The sequence below is a fragment of the Plectrocnemia conspersa genome, unplaced genomic scaffold, assembly GCF_051122295.1.
Source record: "Plectrocnemia conspersa isolate PC_06_02 unplaced genomic scaffold, ASM5112229v1 ptg000002l, whole genome shotgun sequence".
In the NCBI taxonomy this organism is placed as follows: domain Eukaryota; kingdom Metazoa; phylum Arthropoda; class Insecta; order Trichoptera; family Polycentropodidae; genus Plectrocnemia; species Plectrocnemia conspersa.
In genome coordinates, this window is record NW_028277166.1 from 16,223,570 (window position 1) to 16,244,731 (window position 21,162).

Genomic DNA, 21,162 nt, shown 5'->3' on the forward strand with positions numbered 1-21,162 from the left:
TCTGTAAACGGTCGCAAACAGCAAAAGTTGTGAAAAAGTAAAACTTGGGGTAAATACCCTTAAAATAGTTATGTACGTACATATATTTTATTTAATAATTTTTATGGTTACATTGGTTAACAGAGAACATACTAAGGATCAATCTGTCAATAGTTATACAACCATAATTTTACTATAAAGGTAAATAACTTGATTCATATAATATTATTACTAGAATACACATACAGTATTAAAATAAAAATTTTCACTGTATTTATCAAAATGAGTTGATTCCTGAAATTTAAAAAAAATACCGAGAAACAGAATCTCGACAACACTTTCATGTTTTATTTTAGATTTAAGGATCAGGTTAAAGTGAAAGGTGCTAACCCAACATGCAAATATTTTTCAACTGAGAATAAACACAATCCCTTGTCAGCGAAGATATATGTTTTAATTGACAGCCCAGGGCTAGGGTCACTCTCTAAAGCGTCTGCAGACATAATACAAACGCAGTCCAAGCGGACACAACAGGGAGGGATTTAGCATGTCGGATCAGCGACCCGGACATATTCTCCGACGATCGGAAGCGACCCACCTTACCCTCTACGCGAACCCTCCGGTTGTTTCCACAGCAGACATTTAATTTCGCGATTCGTACCCGCGTCTGCGAGGCAACCACTTCCGGTGACAGCGACCAAGCAGGGGGTTAAACTTGACGGCGAGTGGAACGCGAGCGCAGATAAGGCGAATCGATCGGGAGGGGCCATTGTCTCGTTTCGTTCTTATTGCGGAAATTACTAGAAGATAAATGCATTCCAAGCTGATGTGAGCATGTTTTAAACATTAGTCAGGCCCATGTTGTTTTTGTTGGATGAAAACATAAGTAACATAAGTTGCAGGAGTAGCCAAACTTTCAATTAAAAAAAAACTATATTTCCGAAATATTTTACTTTTATTTATTTTAGATGGTTCATTATCACTTTCATATTAATAGGCTGTAAATTGAGTTCAACTTCATTAAATAAAAAATAAATATTATTTTTGCTTTGTATATTGATCTAATTTTACACTGGCATTTTTGTATACATTTTATTTTAACATAAAAAAATAACAGCTTTTGAATACTTTTAACTTTAATAATCATTTAATGAAAAAAATATTATATTACATAATATTCCAATATTTTTTTAAATGAACATTGAATTATATACACTTCAAGTATCAATTTACTTTATTGTATAAATCAAAAATCACATTTTCCATTGTGTCTGATATGTCAAATCCTTCCCTGTCGTATCCGCGTTCACTGTTATCTATCCACCGACGCTTCGGAGAGTGACCCTAGTCTGTCAATTAAAGCATATCTTCGCTAGGATGGGATAAGTTTGGGTCGACCGACAAACAATACACTCATATTGATCCTAAATCGGTGGACCGAAAAAGGGATGGCGCCCACTTTAGGGCGGAGGGTGTCCCGTGACATGTTATATAAAAAGGGATACTTTGATTGTGTATTTTTATTGAATTTCGGTGTCCCGAATATAATTTCGTTGCGTGTTGTTTTTTTTCTTTGTCTTATAACTGTATAAGCAATGTATTCATATAAATAATACATTGTAACGAACAAGTTAGAGGTCACTGTTTTTATCTATTTATTTACACCGTCATAGATACAACTGGCAAAATCAACATTGATTTACTAGAACAATGCTATACCTCAAACAATTAATATTTTCGAGTTGTTTGAATGCAAAGAGCAAAACCTATAGCATTCATTGGTATTTGCTGTTTCAACAAAAAACCTTTGATGCAATTGAAAACATCAATTTATTTTGACCTAAACTCCACCAATGGCATATTTTTTTTAATTATTTTTTACATGTCATTTGGTGTCGACAATTTATTTATCCATTTCCATTGTATTTTACGGATGACACAAAGCGGAAGTCGATATGTGAATTTTATACATAGTCCGAGATCGATATTTTTAATGATAGCAATATTTTTTCAGTCGTATCAGATTTTTTCGCTCTTATGGTGGTAATTGCCCGAAGGGATGCGCCATTTCCGCTTTTGTACCCCCATTTTAAAGATTTACCCCGCCGCGGTCGTTTTTGTTGAATTAAAATAATAAAGGCGTTATTGCGCAGTTATTTTTCTTATCTCGGCCATTGGAGACGATTTCGGGAGAAAGAAGAGCTTCGAAACAAGCAAGATACTGTTGAGGTTATGGGCTTTATTTTTTTATTTATTTAACGATGAAACACTGTACTTACGGTTGTAATTACGGTAGAACACTATTAAATTTCAACAATGCTTTTAACACTGTACCTCGTTATATCAAAACAATTAATAAATGTAATTCCAAACCTTTACATTAAATATTCCAGAAAGCAGAAGAATTTTTCTCGGAATCCTTTTAAGTTCAAAAGATGGCATACAGGGTTGCATATTTTCTCTGGATCTATTTAATATTCAACCTTTGCCAAGATAATGGATCGCTTTTATATTATGTATAAAATATCTATAAAATACAATATAAATAAAAAACATGAAAGTTTTTTAATAAACATAAAGAGCGAATATTTTAGGATATTACGCATATCTTAAAAAATATATTTTGAGATAAAGGATGACCCTTTTGAGCACACAATAACAAATTACACACAGATATACATGTACAATTTTTTTTAATATTTTTAATCAAAACTAAACATGTCTTTTAACACAATTTTTTTTGGTGGTTCTTCGAGTTCATCTAATTCTTTTAGCTCCATTACATTTTTTTCTGCAACTCGTTGTTCCTCAATCTCAATCAAATCTTGGTTTGTGAGTTCCTCAACATAATTTTCCAAAAGATGAATTACATCTTCATTATCAACTTCCAGATTAAGTTGTTGAGCACATTTTACAATAATATTTGCTATCTCGTCTATTTCCCCTTCTTTATTAAAATACATATTGTCATTATATCTTTTTAAGAGCTTGTTCCATATGCCGTTCATACAATTCGTCGTTACTTTGGACCATCCTTTTGAGATATTGTTTATTGCATGAAAGATGTTGTAATTTTTCCAAAATTCTCTCAATGTCTGATGTTTGTCTGTTCCTGCAATTGCTTGGGCAAAAGTGATTCTTAAATAATAGGCTTTGAAGTTAGCAATACCCCCTTGATCCATCGGCTGTAGAATGCTGGTGGTGTTTGGAGGTAAATAAACCACTTTTATATTTGGATGTGATTCCCCTAAGTGTAGAGGATGGCCCGGAGCATTGTCAAGAATCAATAAAATTTTAAAGGCTATGTCGTTTTCATACAGTTCTTCTTTACTTCTGGAATGAAACAGTTATCAAACCAGTCTTGAAATTATGTATATGACATAAAAAAAAAAATTTTTTTACAACTTTTTTTTCGTCGTAACTCCGAATGGTCGTAAGTCGAGGTGGTCGTAACTCGAGAACTGCCTGTATATAGATTAATATTATGAATAAAAATATATATTCATATTTAAAATATGGCATTGAAAACAAAATTAATCAGTGATACAGTTATTTTAGATTTGTATCCTTTAATATTTAAGTTCGTAGATACTTTCCGATGCGTGGTCTTATCCATGGCTTTTTTTAAGCTCGCCAATAAATCTAGCTTCTAAAAGTAAAAAGAATCATTTCCAAAATTGTATAAAAGGTATAGGGAATACCCGCGGGTATAACTAAGCGCATACCAAATTATGGAAATAAATTTTCAGTCGTAAAACCAAATCTTCCGTTTTATATGTTTTATATGCGTACCGGAAATTTTTTTTTCGGTCGGCGAGTGCGGAACTTTTTATTAGGTCTGGTATGAAAGGGTGTTATTTCATTTTTTAATTTAACACGCGTTTTCACACACGCTCGAAATTCCGGACTAGGTAGGCATACATAAATCTGGGCTCGTGGCCATATTCACGGCAAAAATCTGCCAACTTTACGAAAGCTCTGCAAATAATGCTTATTTACGAACTTTACGAGCGCGGGTTTGAGTTCGTCGACTATGATATATTTAATATTTTACTTATATATAATATTAATTATACTGAGCTTTAATTAATTTCAATTAAATTTAAAAATTAACCAGAAAATACTTATATCACTAAGAAAAATTAATGAGTACTATCTAATATAACAATAACAATAATAATTGAAGCTAAGAGAAGATGGATATACTATTTCACCAGATAGATATGTACAAGCAAAAGTTACCATTTCAATAATTAAACGCGTATTAAAATATATAAATATGTTATACATACTATAGCAGTGCTTAGTAACTAATGATATACTAAAGCTCTTTTAAAAATTCTGTAGTACAGGGTAAGTAAAAATATAATAAAAATAAAAAACACAATAATATCATAAAAAAACATATGTTCGTAAATAAATCGTATCTTAAGATACAAGCCCAATAAAATATTTAACTTAATTTGTAGTTCATAAAAAAAAGATTAAAATTTATAAAGAAAGTTTTTAAAACTATCCAGTTGTTCACACTATAAAAGACAACCAACATTTTTACCCAATGTGGTCGAAATCAAATGGGAAAGAGATCACCACGGATGATGGCGTTGTGTTATGGAGACTTGAAAACAACAATCACTTTACAAACAATCATCTATCAATTTTGATCTAAAAATAAAATGATTGAAGAACAGTTTGACTTCCGCAAACATCAATTAAATAGTTTGACGGTGCGTAAACACGCTAATTTTAATATGAAAAAGAGTACAGATCTTTTAATGTTAGATATAGAAAAAGTAAAGTAAAAATATGAAACGTTGTTTTATTATACTAAATAATAAGTATTCAATACCGCGTAAAATTTTATTTAGATTCCTCAGGGAAGTTTGCTCGGGCCGTTTCTTTTTATCTTGTATACGAACGATACCCTAAAATTAAAAATTACGCGATTATGTAAGTACGCTTACACAGCTATATAGATATTGTTTTTATTGTGATTTTTAAAGTGCAATTGAACTTCTAAATAATATTTTAACCCTTTATTGCATCATTGATTGTACAAATCATTTCACGAAATATTAATTGATTTCGTATAAAAGCAAGCTAGAAAGTTATAATGTGATATTTTATTAATTTAATCCAGTGAAGCACCCTATAGTTTCAAATGCATTTGTATCGATATTTCGCGCTCGGATAGATTGATTTTTTCCGATTTTCACGGCTCAATAATATGCATTCATATCGGATATGCCTTTCCGACATGAAACTGCATTAGCATTGTGCGAGCTTATCATTTTCATGCTACGCTGGGCATACAGGCCGACCCATAAAAACGTTTTAATTCACTACACATATACTATATAATAAACGTTAAAGTATGTGAGATTTCAATCTAATTTTCCGTCCAGCTCGGATAACACGTTTCGTAGCACAGCTGTAGGATTTTGGTTACATGGCGAAAGTTCCATTCCCGGATTTTTGTTTTTAGTCCCGAAGATAAAGGGATCGAATCCATGTCGCAAAAGTCTTCTTCCTTCTTTTCTTTCTTTGGTCCATTGAATATTTCGTTTTGAAAACTTTCGAACATTTCGCTGTGTCGGAAGCGGCGCGACCTTCTCATTGTGCCTTCTGTGGTACAATGGTCCGCTTTTCTTTTCTTTCGCTTAAGGGTAAAAAATATTGAAGCGATCGTTTAAAATAGAAAGTCCATTGATTATACCGGCTTTATGTGTCGGGCCTCGTCGATAAAACTTGTTTTTTGTACGATAAATCAAGATTGAAATGCGATATCAAAATTGGAATGGAAAAATTTAGACTCATAGAGGTAACTTTGAAAAGAAATGACAATATTTTTAGTGTTCTGATATATGCTTTTATATTAATGTTAACTGTTTGCCACAATAGCTTAATATAACAATATCGTTGTGTTGTTTTAATATATTAATAATTAGAAAAGAATGTATTTTATACGTCAAGGCATGAATTAAATTTTGAGTTTAATGTAAAAAAACAGTACTAACTTTAAGTAAATTCATATTTATATAAATATACACTAAGACTAGATTTGAGCATATCTAAACTAAAAATTAATTGTTTTAAAAACATTAATTAACATCCCCAACTTTGTCTCTCAAGACCAGGCGAAAGATTCGCAATATTTTTAAATAAATCAATAACCTAGAAACCATCGCGATGCAAATTAATCATTAAAATAATCATCACATCCTTAGGTTGTGAATTGACCCGTCACGATTTTGATTTGAAAATTTGGTAATTTTAACCGGAGATCTTAACCCTCGCTACGTGCATTGGAATTGTTCCAGCGTGAATCAATCCAGGATGACGCTTTTTAACTACTTACACGTCACGGATACGATTTTAAATTTTTCAAAATAATAAGCAATCAATCAATTTTAGATATTGCGTACTTTACTTGGACCATCTTTCTGTGTTTTTTACACTGAAATGGTTTCAGAAGTATCATCGGTTGAGCATTATAACTACACCCAACATATAATAAAACAATCGACGATGATATTCATTATTTACCAACCGTATCGAACACGCTAAAATCATTAGTATCGAAGCGTTAAAATATATTAACGACGCATAAGTATATTAATCTTACTTATAATAGATTATTAAATTAAATAAAATAAAAATAAAGCAAGAAACTTAGAAACACGAAAACTGAAAAATAAGTAAATTGATTATATAGAAAAATAGAAACCTTTGCGGTAGATACAGATTCAATTAGAAAAATTAGCTCATATAAAATTGTAAATATCAGTAAAAACTAGAAAATTCTAAAGGTCTTGGAATCGCCAGATTAGATAACACATTGATTAAACACCTACATGGAATTTGCATTTATTACTTAACAGACATCTTCAACGTTTGCTTATCTGTTGGATATTTCCAAACCATTTGGAAAACCACTAAAATTCATCCGACAAAAAAGCTTGACAAAGATCCTAAAATTTCGATTAGCTATCGACTTTTAAGTTTATTAGCGTAATTTTGCAAAATATTTGAAATAATAATTCTTATGCTTTTAAAAGAATCTCCGAGGAATTAAATTATTGCCAAAACGTTTGGCTTCCGCGAAAATCACTCAACAATACATTTAACTTTTTATTATCCCTTTGGTAATACTATTTATTTATGATAAATTTGGATATTTAATTAATCCAAAATAGAAACATGTTATATATATACCAAGTTTAAAAATAGTCGCATATTTTTACACATAATAACCAAAATAATAAAAATACAGTGTTATAGCAATAATATTTTTGACTAATATGAAAATAAGTCAAAATATTTTTATTTTCATAATATTTTTACGTTCTTTAAATGACGTAAAAAAATATTTTAGTTTAAAAAAAAATACTAACAACAAACACAAGGGTCTTTTAAGATTGAAAATAATATAAGTGGTCAAGCCTTGACCACTTATATTAATATTAAGAACTTGTTATTTTATTAATATTACAAACAGGTAGATATGCGTATTTTTAATATAGCAAAGTAGTAATTGAAGTTGGATAAATCTGTTGTGAGGATTCTATGTCGAGATAACCCGGAAGTTTATTTCTGGAAATTCTCGGTTTTTGTGCCGAGGATTGAGACTGATTGATCTAATGAAAAAAACTTTATAACTAAAAATGTTTTATAGCGCTTAAATCTAAAAATAAAAAATAATAAATAAGCAGCTCACTGATTTATAGACATTTTATACAAATGTGCGACAATGTTGCCAATAAAAACTATTTTCTATGCTGCTCACAAAATATATTTTAATAATATGAATTATTTTTTAGAACGGTTTTTTTCTAGTAATTAAAATAATTTAAAAATAAAATACTGATGACGATTTGGTTACTATGATATTAAGAATTGAAGAATAATTAAACAAGCAATTAACCAAACAGCAAAATACTTTTCATGTACAAAATAAAAAATGTTGTCGACGAAATTAATTTTAGATTTTGCAACTAAAATATTTTTTATAAATCTTTACTCACAATTTGGCCAACAGTATCGGAAAGTGAGTGATTATTCTCAACGGCAGGAATATTTACTACAAAAATTATAAATAGACTATCCGATTCGTACTTAAATGTTTTGGAAGTAATATATTACGTAACAAACTATTTTATTAATTAATAAATATACAAATGATACATTTGTCTAAAATTAGAAGTACGTTCTACATATGTTTGTACAAACATATGCGCGCACTGGAGCAGCATTGCATGAAAGCTTAATGATAGAGCTTCAAATAGCTACGGTTGAAGGCTATAGCCCCAGCAATGGGAAGCTGTAAAGACGCCGGTGCAGCCACCGTATCCACCCGACAGATTTCGACCTCAACATTTGACATTTGAAACAAAAGCGAACCCCGTCTTCCAGAGACGAATTCGTACCATTATATTTATATACATAAAAAAAAGTTAAAGCTCACCTGTGCCACTTCCATCGCAGCTTTTCTCGTACAGTCGCTGACGAGATAGTATTAGCCGGGCCAGGGGTTTCATTTCTTTTCCCGAGGGATCGTAGAAAGGCGACCTTGGATCGTTGGGGTAGTTGGTACCGATTTTTCTGATCACGTCTCTCGGCGTAGTCGGTTGGTCTGGTGACTGAAAATAGAGAGCTTTGATATTAAAGAGAACAAAACGGGTTATATTTGATGTCAAAGGAAATTTGCAGAGAATGAAAGGAGCTTTGAGATGCATCGCACCATACATGTATAACTAACTTTCTGCAATGCTGTATGAGTGAAATGTATATGCTTGCGGATCACAATGGATACAAGACTTAATGCTGACGGTTTAAATGTATTGAAAATCTATAATGTTTATGTTGTATTTTATATATGTATAATATGTATAAATATATTAATATATATTCTAAACATTGTAAAATGTTTAAAATAATTTTCTTTGTTGCAGAATATTAAAGTATTATTTCATCTCAAGGAATAAAAAGATGGTAAGCCAACTAGTTTTTTGGTCATACAGATATAGAATTTAATATATAATGCTATTTATAAACGAAATTATAAATCATAATATCAAAAGACAAAAAAAAGATAATGTTAAAAGACCAAAGTGTAACAATATTTCAAACATAAAATTTATGCTTTTCAATTATTCAAAACAGATTTCGACTACGTTTACGACATTATATATAATAACTTCACTGTAAGTTAGGTTAGGTTAGATTAACTGTAAAATATTACTCTGATGAAATTTGCTGTGATTCAAAATTATTGATTTAAAAATAATCTTTTCTGATCTAACCAGTTTATAAGGAAGTCAGAAGAAGTGCATGACAAAGATTTTTTCAAAAAATGTTTTGTTCCAAAAGGAGGTCCGTTAGGAGGTCTTTAGGTTTACTCTAAAAATTATTCATAGAACAATAACTGTATTTTTTAATTTGTTTTCTCTAAATATGTATATTATATATCTGATATAATCCCATGACGCCACATCACTCACAAATAATACAGTAATTTCAAATTTGCATAAAACGAAGGCATTCCACTCTAAATTGACGAAAAAGGACTATATCTTCGATCAAATAGAGACCAACACACACGTTTGTTCCCGAGCTTTGCTCACCGGTGAAAAGCTTTCAGAGAACTTGGAAATGTTTGAATCGATTACACTCTCCTACGAGCCCTTTATTCACGCACGATTGCTTTCGGAATCTCGGTACTAAAATTGTATTCTATTATTTCCACTCTTGGCTTCAATACAATCTTAAAACTCCATTAATGATTCTGTACGCATACTTTATGATGTATCGCATATATTGGGGTCTTAATTTGGAACATTCCCGGAATGCTTTATGTATCCGGCGTATAAGCGTAAATTGTTTAAAATTGCGGCGATTCTCTCGCAAAGTATGCACATGATTAAACTAAAATAGAATTTTGGTTTATAGTAAGTAATTCGGTAGCGGGAAACATTGTTCTGAACGACGAGATAAATGTTGCGTTGTTTAAAAGCAATGTATTTTGATGAAACCCATATGTTATACATGTAAAAGGGATTTTCAATAAAAAACAATCTAGATTTATGAGTTTCGGGTCTTTGGTCTTGAACAATAAATTTACTCATATGGGATGAGCATTTTTTCAACGAAATCGCTTCAATCGATCCGAAGTGGTAATATGTACTATATATATTTTTTTTCAAATAATAACATAAAAAATTGGTTGAAAAAAAAATATGATATGTAATTGGAAATTTATAAAATTGTTATTGATTAATATTAAAAAACTTCTATAGCATAATCTCAAGCATGCATTGCCGGTTGACACATTAAAAAATTTCAGCCTAATCAATAAAAAAGGATCTTTGCCTTATCAAACTTTTTAGTTTAGTTAACACATGTTTGAATTTTGTTCTCTAATGTTATTTTAGAAGAATATTACTAACATGTGACAATAAAGCATTACAATTTTGCACTAATAGATATATTAATAATACAGTATTTAAACAATTTCTTTACTAAAATACAGGTGCTATTAGAATATATTTAAATTATATTTAAGTAAAGTAAAAGATGGTAAAAATCTATTATTGACAATGTTATTATTATTTATAAAGTCACTAACAAGACTATAATAAAAACATTCTATTGAAGCATTATTAGAGAGATAAGTGTCTTATTAACTATTAATTACACAACAAATAATTTACAAAAACAATGCGACTGCTCTAACTCTCCAGTGATGTTTTACAAATGTTAATTAAAAATTGTGTACCGATCGTGCCGAGTAATATGCACGTTTTACTTCGACCATGCGAATAGGAACTCTTCATCTACTCAAACTTTCTGATCTAGTTATCATGTATATGATATTTATAATGTGTGCTAGGATCTCTACTGACATGCTATTATTTCTCCATATTTTATTTATAGCTTAATTAATTATATTTCTATGCATTTATAAAGATATATAAACAATCCTTAAAGGCTTGAATTTTACTCTTATCTTTTCCCTTTAATAAATTACACAATCACTTTGAGCGTTGTTTTTCTTTGTAAATATAGCATCTCTCCGTTATCTTTCAAAGCGGAATTGTCTGGTATGTTTCAAGCACAGCACGACTGTAAACTTAAATAGGTATACATATATATTTATATGATTTCAATAGCACCGGTAATTTTTCTTCAAATAACCACAACGCATATTGACTGTTTTTACGCGACTCCTTATTGTATATTCTCTGAGAAAATTTATAGTTCAAGTTTATCACTGCATGATATAAGATTGATCAGTACGGGTGTTTTGACTCACCTACGCTATTAGTCACAATTTAGAGGTCACCATAACGACCACTTGAACAACGAAAATATTAATATCTATATATGCCTTGTAGAGATTTTAGCGTTCAGGAGTTTATTTGGTTAAGATAAACAGGAATGCGAAGCAGGTCGCTTAGGATTCCGGACGGCAAACTGGACCAGTGGATGAGAAAAGTGATCTGCTTAAGTGCTTTCTGCGATCTTTGCTGGTTTGAATTTGAGTCTGCCTTCTCTTGGTTGTAGTTTAAGGGCTTCGATATAAATGTTAAAGTGTAGATGACAATAGTGTCTCGGACGAAATGTCGTATGGAAAGTGACTCCTGGTTGCTAGCGTTTCAGTATTTATATTCATGGTGGTTCAATTTATAAACCTAACAACTTCATATATAACACAACGAAAAACATATATAATTAGCACAAAAACAATCCTTTGTATTAGAAGACGCTCGATAGAAACAATACGGTTGATCCTGGGTATATTTTTTTTTAGAACTTTCTTTGACGTTGACCACCTATTATCACCACCAATATGTCTGACACTGCTATAATTACCGTAGTTCTTCGAACTTCTTGGGTAACGATCTCCGAATTGGCCAAACGGATCGTGTTTTCACATTTTGGAAGTGTGTTCAACAAACGATGCAATTGGTTTGTACAAACATCTTTATCTGCAATTCGTCAGAGCTGTCTCGAACGATCAATATAAAATTTCGATGTAACGCTTGGTCACATCGGATTAGACTGCAGCGACACGGGCAGGCACAGACTCGTATATATACAGGTAGAGGCTGATCGATACAAGAGAAATCAGCGAATCGTTCAGATAGCTACTCCACCAGCACTCATCCGGTAAATACAACATGACACACCAGTGAAGACTATGCCTTTCAAGAGCCGCATTTGTGATACGACGCTACTATGCTACTGTTATAAATTTAATTTAATAAATAAACCGGTATCATCTTTTCAGTTGGCTATTTAGCTACAAAGTCACAAAGTGGTGACCCCTACGTGAAGAAAACACTGAAAGTTACAAATTAAAAAATCTAATTTTATTAGTGTACCTAATCAAATACAATTTTTAGTGAAATAAAACATATATATTGCGATATGTATGCTCAAAGAAGTGTTTAAGATTGAGATTATAAAATTTTAAGAAAATATTCCCAAGTCATTGTGATTTAAAATATTCTTAAATTTGTAAAAATTAAAATTTAAAATTTATATTTACAAAACTACTAATATATCATGTTTGTTTTAGATATTTATAAGATATTTTTTTTGAATAAATTATTTGCAAAGTTTCTGCTTATTTTAAGTAAATGTAAATTTAATCTTAGACAAGGAAATCATCAGTAATGAATTTATTGTTTTTTTTTGCTTTCTTTATCTTTGCCAGAAACAAAACTATTGTCTGCTTTCAAATATTCTATTTAACCCTTATTTTTGTTTTTTTACATATTTTTTATCGCCAAAACAATCAGTATTCTCTAGTTATTATGAAAAAAATCGATACTGTTTCCCCAGATAACGATATCGACTCAAACATTTAACGATTATTCTAACAGGTTGAAACACTGCCATTATTATTATTTCAACGTTTCAATTAGCGCATTTTTAATTGATGTTTATTTTATCAAAAATCGTTTATTAATTTTTTATGTTATTTTATCTTGCTTTGTTCCACTTTCTTTCACGTTTTATCGTAAAAAATTAACTGAAAGTAAATGTTTTTAATTAAAAGATCAACACGTTCGATTGAAATTATTTTTGTTCTACGAAACAGATCGTTGACTATGATTTCGACATTAAAATGATTCCATGTAAAAAATAAAATATTTCATTAAATTATGAAACGGTTGAAAAATCTGAAATATTCTAAAACAGAAACAAACCTAAGTATAAAAATATTTTGTAATAATAAAATGATGTACTAGGTGAAGATAAAACTTTACCAACGAATGAGAAATATATACATAAAAAAATCACGATTTTTTCTATCGTTACGTGTTTTTTTTATACCGTTACACGTTTTTAATAAAAATGTTTTGCGTACGAGTTTAATTAACAAAGTCAGGCTTCACGAGAATTTCCAATTTCCGTAAAATTTAATAAAAAAATATGCCTGTCGTTTTATACAATGAAGCCATTGAAAAGCCATTTCTCGTTATTTTCTCGAATTAATTAATTTATAACTTTTAAAATGTTATTTTTTTATTATTATTTCTGTATAAAATTACCTTTAACAAAATTTAAAAATTGCGCATGCGCACTTATAAGCTATTATTACTAATTATGAATGAATTTAAGTTCTTAGAACTAAATTGTACTTAATTTTAATAATATATAGGAATCGGTTTAATTCAAAGAAAAAATATATAATATTACTTACTATATAAGTTGGCCCACTGTCAGTTCCTGCATCCCACGGGTACAATTTAATGACTTTAGACTCGACCCATGTACAGTTTCGCAGGCAAAGCTCCAATCCGGAAACCCCTACAATCCAATCGGGAGAAGGGTCAATCATGGACACCAGGGACATTAGATGATGTCGATTGTCCACGCGGAATACTGCGAAGGTTTTCCCGGTCAGGTTCGGGTAAGAGATGCCTCTCGCTTTTATGATGGTTCTAATGTGATCGCTCTGTGGACATATAAAAAGTTACATAAATCTCAAGGATCACGTACATACGTTTTCCCATAAACTACGGGTAAATATAATATTATATAATATGATATAAAAGTATCAAATTTTGTCTAACGTCAGAAAAATTCGTTTGCGCATTAGATATGTTCTTTTTGATCACATGTTACAATGTTTATGCTGTGAATACTATTATTTTTTAGACTGGTTAAATACGAGTATAATGTATTTTAAAATAACATTACACAAAGCATAATAAAAGTATGCAAATTAACCGCAAAACGTATATGCCGACGGGTCACGGGTAAATTTAAATGGGTTTTTAAGTTAAAAATATATGACTGGACCTAAAAAAAGGCATATTATTTTAATGAAACGCAATGTAAAAAAAATAAAGAATATTATAGTACGATGTTTGAAACGGTAATTGATTCCCGTTTTACTTCGACATGTATTTCAAGGAAATTGTATACTTAAAATTTAAATTGAACCGCATAAATTACAATTATATAGCTCTCGAAAAAAATTAAAACCTATTTCAGATTTATAAAATTAATATTTTTTAAGCGACAAACGAAATTTATTTAAATACATTTACAAGCGTCTAAAATAAAATACTGCTAAGTAAATAAATTTAACGTAAAAATACATAATATTATATAATATAAATGTGTCATGGTATTAGATTTAAAATAAGTTCTATTATAAATTTTGTACTAAATAACTTTCAACCCATTACGTTATTTAAATTGAAAAATTATATTTATATTTTATAGTAAATAGACGTTTCGCAACTGTCAAATTGAGTTTCATGGACATTTTATAACGGCATATAATTTCTTTAGCACTTTTCAGTCTAATTATAAAATTGATATTTTATTTATACTGGTGTATGTTTTTAAAGTAACTTTTTTAAAGTAAATTTATCCGTAGTGGCCATTTTTTTGTCGCGTTCTTTTATCACATAAATTTATTGCTTTAAAGTTTAGCCAATAGTTCCTGAATATGATATTAAATTTAAAAAATCATTAGCAAGTTCAATGTAATTTAAAATAATATTTTTATAATCAAAGTCAAAATTTATAAAATACAATTAGTATTTATAAATATACATATAGCTCAAAATTATATAAGATAGAGAAACCATTTATAATATCACTTATTAAAATAACGTTAATGATTAAAACACTAAACTTTTTTGTAATTGCTATTTTGGGTTCAGATTTAGTTCTACTATACGACAAAATTTTGGTCACACATAAAATTTCTTGATTTATATGTAGAAATTTACATTTTTTTAAGGGTCTACTATTTAGATATCCAGGATTTTAATATTTAAGTATTATTTAATAACATCTTGAATTGTATTGATTATTTTTATGCATAAATATAATTGACTTCGATACATATATATTATTCATAAAAATAAAATTAGTTTTTTATACAAAATTATTATTTAAAGTCATATGGAAAAACTCTAAGCTTAGATTGAATACTACTGTACAGCAATATTTTTGTCACACATATAAAATATGTGGAAGTTAATGCTATTTTTTAAGGGTCTGACATATTAGATGTCATTACTATAATTTTCAATTGACAACATGACATTTAATTATATTTTTATGCATAATTACAATTGATTTAAAATTATTTATTATAATTTATAATACTAGAATAAGTTTTATAGCAAATTCGCGACAATTTGTGTTCACAAAATATTATTTATGTTATTATATTATAGAGCTTTAAGCTGCGGTTATATTCTTCTATAATAAAACATTTTAGTTACAGCGCTTTTCGTTATTTTACAACACGTAGCTATTTGATCATTTTCGCTGGGATTTTAAGCTTGATTAATCGTTTTTGCCACAACTATTTTATATTCCATAGCATCAATTAAATGCTAATATGTTATTAGTATTTTGGTTCTAGTCAATTGCATTATTTAATAAAATCGCCATAAGAAAACAATACCCGTTGAGCCAACATATGTGAAATAAGCATATAACTTTTAAATTAAATCATATTATTTTAACTTTTGTGGTCAAAACACGTTTATTATAACCTCAGCGAAGAAATTCACACAGGTGTGCAATAAAAGTAGATATTAATTAAATCAATATGAATTATATTAGGTAAAATATTGCCATCTAAAAAATTAAACTAAAAGCAATATTTTATACAATAATATCTAGACTATTATTAATATTCTTTCAAAGCAAAATATACATCGAAATAAAATAAATATGTTTATATATATTATATGTATATACACATAAATTTTATAAAAAAATTATGAAAAAGCTCTAATTATCGTTTCAGTTTATATATAAATTGAGTTATTAATCTTTTTGACAGCAAAAAATAAAAATAAATTACTTTGTAGTGAAAGAGAAAAAGAGTGAATTAACTTGCTTATAATAAATACAACGGTGATAAACAATAATTAATTAAGTATTACACATAAAAATTAATATGTAAGGTTTGAGGTATAATGAGAAATGCCACATAATTCCATCACGTGCCAACACACGTTTCTTTTAAGCTCCTCTTATTTTTATTTGCCTCATTTTTCACCTCAATCCTAGTGGTAAGTACCTCGGCTTTCAGCTCGCTCTCCAGCACTTTGGTGGCGCCGTGCTCGGCCAGCTGTCGTAAACCTTCGCTGGCGTGCTGACCGTACTCCCAGAAGCGGTAGTCCGCCGCATGGGAGGCTCCAATCACGTCGCTGAACCTCGTCAGCCACCCGTTCGACGGGAAATCCTTTGGATGGGTGTGCCTCGACCATAAACCCTCGAACGTCACCTATAAAACGAGAGATTCGGTTTTAAAAACGGTGCTTAAACTAGCATGCTTTCGAAATGTCGACAATGGTTACTATTTTAGAGTACGTTTTATCTTTATTTCAGTTTTTATATAAATTTAAACAAATATTTTACCAGTAGCAATATTTTACGATTTTACTGCTTTTTATTTCACAATACATTTACGATTGCAAAGCACAATTTAAATATTTTGCTAAGCCCATTTGTTCTTTTATATTCTACAATGATCCTATTTTATATCTCGTTAAAGAATTCGCAAGATTCTAAATGCGCAATAAATCTAATCCCTCAATAAATTCAACTCGGATCTAACCTAATTTGTAAGATATAAAAATTACATCCAATCTCAAAAATTAGCCTAAATCCATTACATTAAATTAATACCATTACAAATCTAAAACTCCAGATAGATTAAATATTATTACTGCAAAAAATATATATAAGATTAAAAAATATGCTAAAATCGTTATGATACTTGAATGTATTTTTTTAAAGTTTCTATAATAGTTTTTACAAGTAATGTATATGTAAAGTATAAAATCTAATCAGATACCATAAAGTAGCAACTATATTTTTTTTTTAAAAACTTGTTAATCGCCTGAGGTATGCAAAAATGTGTGATTTTTTTTGCGCAGACTTTGTCAGGTCATAATCGAATTAATATTTAACATTTATTGTAATTTATGTTTCAAATCAAATATAATAAAATGTCTTAAGAAAAACTTTTAGTAACAAAGCTACATTAAAGACAATCAAGAAAACACGACGATTAGCCATTATAAAGTACTATCTAATTAAGATTACAATGTATTAAGTGATTAATTTATGATGAAATCAGAATTAATATTTAAAAAAAATACTTTACCTCATATTTCGCTTCATCACAAGCACAGCAAGGATCGATGATCGACGCATCGGCGTCCGATGTCTCGATGTCATTTTCGCACAATGTTTTACTAAGTGATGGATCATCCATGTGCCAAATGTCATGGTGAACTATCACAGTTACTTTCAGCGTGATACACCCACTTCCGGGTGGCGGAGCTGTCCATAACGACTGAAAAGAGGAAAAAATACACATCCATTAGCGAATTACGTAGCTTTCGACGCATATATACTAAATTAATATTTGCGATAATTTTTCCTCGTGAGCAATTGTCGTTAACGAAGGCAATTGTATGTTGACGTACAAATCAAAAAGACATTAAACCAACGTGACATGTCAATAGGATTTAATTGAAGTCGTAGTACGATCAAATTTGACCTAGAGACTTGATGGCACACAATAACATTATGCCATTGAAGCGTAAGTGTAATAAATTCAGAATGTTTTGGATAATAGTTGTAAATCCCAAAGAGACATACATAAATTTAACGTTTTGAGCCGTCGACCACAGTGATTTAATTAAGGTGGATTTTGGTTGCAAAATATCCTATGACGCATTATGTTTAAACGATATTTTCTAGTATAACGTAAATTATAATTACACAGCTAGCGTATCGTCCGTTTAATAATCAACGCCATATACCGGTCTAGTTTAAATTAATGTCTGATAAAATAATAGATTATTTTACTGGTATATAAGTATGCATATACATATATGACTACCTTTTATCCATACTACATATATTGTATACAAGGTTATTCTTACATAACAAAAATTGAATGAGTCTGGTCTGTCAAAAAACTTCAATTAATTCTTTCGATTGCTATAATCTATTGTTATAATCTATGAAAATATAGATTGCATATATTATTTTAGATTTAGACGGTTTGTTTAGACGAGAGTTAATGATTTTTTTTATATTTACATACAAATATAAAATAAATCAATATTAAAACATTCAAATTTTTTAAATATATAAGCAATTTTTAAAACTTAGTAAAAATTAGGTACTCAAATATTTTCTTTTTAATTAAATTTGGATCGCATTTAATATAATAATGGGTGAGGTAGCCGTAATAGGATGATTATATTTTAAGCAGACAATGCAAAATATATTCAATTGTATAAAATACGCATATATCTATGGGTATATGCGTTAAATTACATTTTTGCCGATCCAAAGTAATTTTTATGCACATACACATATTTGTACTTTTAGAATATAAGCAGTAAGCTGCACTCTTCTGTAAAGTTTTTCTTTAAATCACTCATATAAACTCTGAGTTTTGTTGCTGCACTAGTTTAGATTACGCACTAAATTTTAGTAACTGTATATGAACTGACTCAACGGGGTATATATTGCCCCCTTGGGGTCAATGGAATTTTGCGAGAGGTTATTAAATATCAATTGGTCAATTGGATAATAATATTTTTTCGAAACTCACGATAATTTTTATATATTTAGAATAATATCAATCGCAATTAATTTGAAAGCTAATTAAAATATTATTCTTTAGTTCACAATATAGAAACAAAGCTTGATAGAAAAAATTATACCCCGATCAATTATATTAAGATTTTACGTATAAATTAAAGTGATTAAATACGACTATCTATTATTATGAAATATATTATTTATACAGTTATCAATTTGGAAGATTTCATGTTCTCTTCAATTTTGCATGTGCCAATATAGATCTTACAATCCGAAATAGATTTATTACAATATGATTGAATTAAAAGAGAACCTAAAATCATTTAATATATTCCGCATAAACAGATTCAATAAATATTAAAATCAATACCTTAAAAATTACTACTGAAACATTTTTTATCTTTTCTTATTTATTACTTTGTTAAAATTTCATAAAATCCCGTTAGTATTTCTTTAAGAAAATATAAAAACGGATTAAATATACAACATTGTTGAATAATACTAATATGTTTGTAGTAATTTATTCAAAAGCGTCGCGCAAATTTTTTTAGAGATACAAAAAAATAAAAATAAATTTTTCTCAATTTACTATTAATAGTTTTACTTTAAAATTTCATACTTTTAATCCTAGATTTTTTGTATATAATACTTTTTTGTTGGTAATAAGGATTAACGATATTGAAAACATTTGTGATAAAGACACTAGTAAGCTAAAAAAAATGTAAAATATATAATATTTCATAACAAGATAATAAAAAACATCTTTATTTACTGGAATTATTATTCACAATGAAGCAAAATTATCAATTTTAGCTTCTTGTTTTAAATATTCTTAAAATTTCTCGTGTCAGCTACACAAAGCTTTCAAAGAAATGTCTTTCTTTATATTTACAAGTAGATATATTGTTGGATGTTTTAAATATACACAAATAAATTCGCCCTTAATGCGTTGCCATGTGGTATTTTATTCAGCGCGGTAAATACTTTCTAACCTCATTTTTTCACTGTCGTCTAAGAGGAGATACTATAAAAAGTGTAATTTAAAAATCTATATCTCTCTTTAAGATGGTTCTATTGCCGTTTTACGACCGCGTAGCTCGTAAAAGTTCGCTGACTTTCATGGATTTATGTTTTCAAATGAAACTTTTTATGCATTATTTTTACTATAAAATGATCAGTCAAAAACCCTTATCTTATAGCTTAGATACTAATAATTGATAAGATTATAATTAGTGATTCTCAAATCAAGGTTGTTTCATGGCTATCGGCAATGAATCTGCAACTCATTAAAAATGAATTAGCCAGCGTATCGCTATCTACTTTTTGCACAGATAAGTAGTAAATACACATACACATGCCCGAAGAAAAACACGATATTAATCCAAGTATTATGCTATCGTGAGGATTTTTTTCAATCGATACCTATCTCTTTCGTTTCACTTTGGTGAACAGTTTTCTTTTATATTTTCTTAGGTAATCCGTTTCATCACAACGGCCTTATCCGCTTTTATTGCGCTTTTTATTGACCGGCCGCTCTTCTGGGATTAGCTGTATCAGTGCGATGCCTTTCTCTCTTTTTCAATAAATAAGCCTTAGCCACAGTTTGTACCTCCATCAACCCTAATTTATTTTGCTAATTCCCCGCAGGGGCGACCGGTGATAAATTTTAAAACAAAAAGTATAACTGCGATAAATGTGTAATTTCACACATTAATATACGAGAGTTCGCCAAAGGCATTTTTAATTGTGAAAAATATATTTTTTGCCTGTCACGCCCTGCCGTTGCGTGGGGTATGAAAATTTCATGGTTAAAAAATAATTAAAATTGAAATAATTTGGTTTAAAACATTGCAAACATATTTTGGGCACCAAAATAACTTTTAACGATGACCACACAAAAGTATTTGTTTTTACATTATCCATATGCTATAAAACAAATAAAATAAGATAAAAAAAATTTATCTCATAAAGGTATTAAAAAATCAATATTGATTAAACACAATGGTTCATTGTTCCGCTTGCGCCGAGAAAAATTGTCATATACGTTCCAATTGTTATTCCGACACT

General features: G+C 29.4%; 1 protein-coding gene and 1 long non-coding RNA gene across 4 annotated transcripts in view; one reads left to right on the forward strand and one right to left on the reverse strand.

Moving 5' to 3' along the window:
• The window catches only part of LOC148237850 (uncharacterized), a 252,044-nt gene that overhangs the window by 51,444 nt on the left and 179,438 nt on the right, over positions 1–21,162 (forward strand). The window lies entirely within an intron of this gene.
• The window catches only part of LOC148237852 (spondin-1-like), a 158,359-nt gene that overhangs the window by 29,196 nt on the left and 108,001 nt on the right, over positions 1–21,162 (reverse strand). For all 3 annotated transcript variants that reach the window (XM_088205724.1, XM_088205727.1, XM_088205725.1), the window contains exons 4-7: positions 17,639–17,830; positions 16,547–16,753; positions 13,691–13,945; positions 8,444–8,618 (exon numbers count right to left, since the gene is read on the reverse strand). In XM_088205724.1, the coding sequence (XP_088061850.1) occupies positions 8,444–8,618; positions 13,691–13,945; positions 16,547–16,753; positions 17,639–17,830 (829 nt within the window). The remainder of the gene's footprint in view (positions 1–8,443; positions 8,619–13,690; positions 13,946–16,546; positions 16,754–17,638; positions 17,831–21,162) is intronic.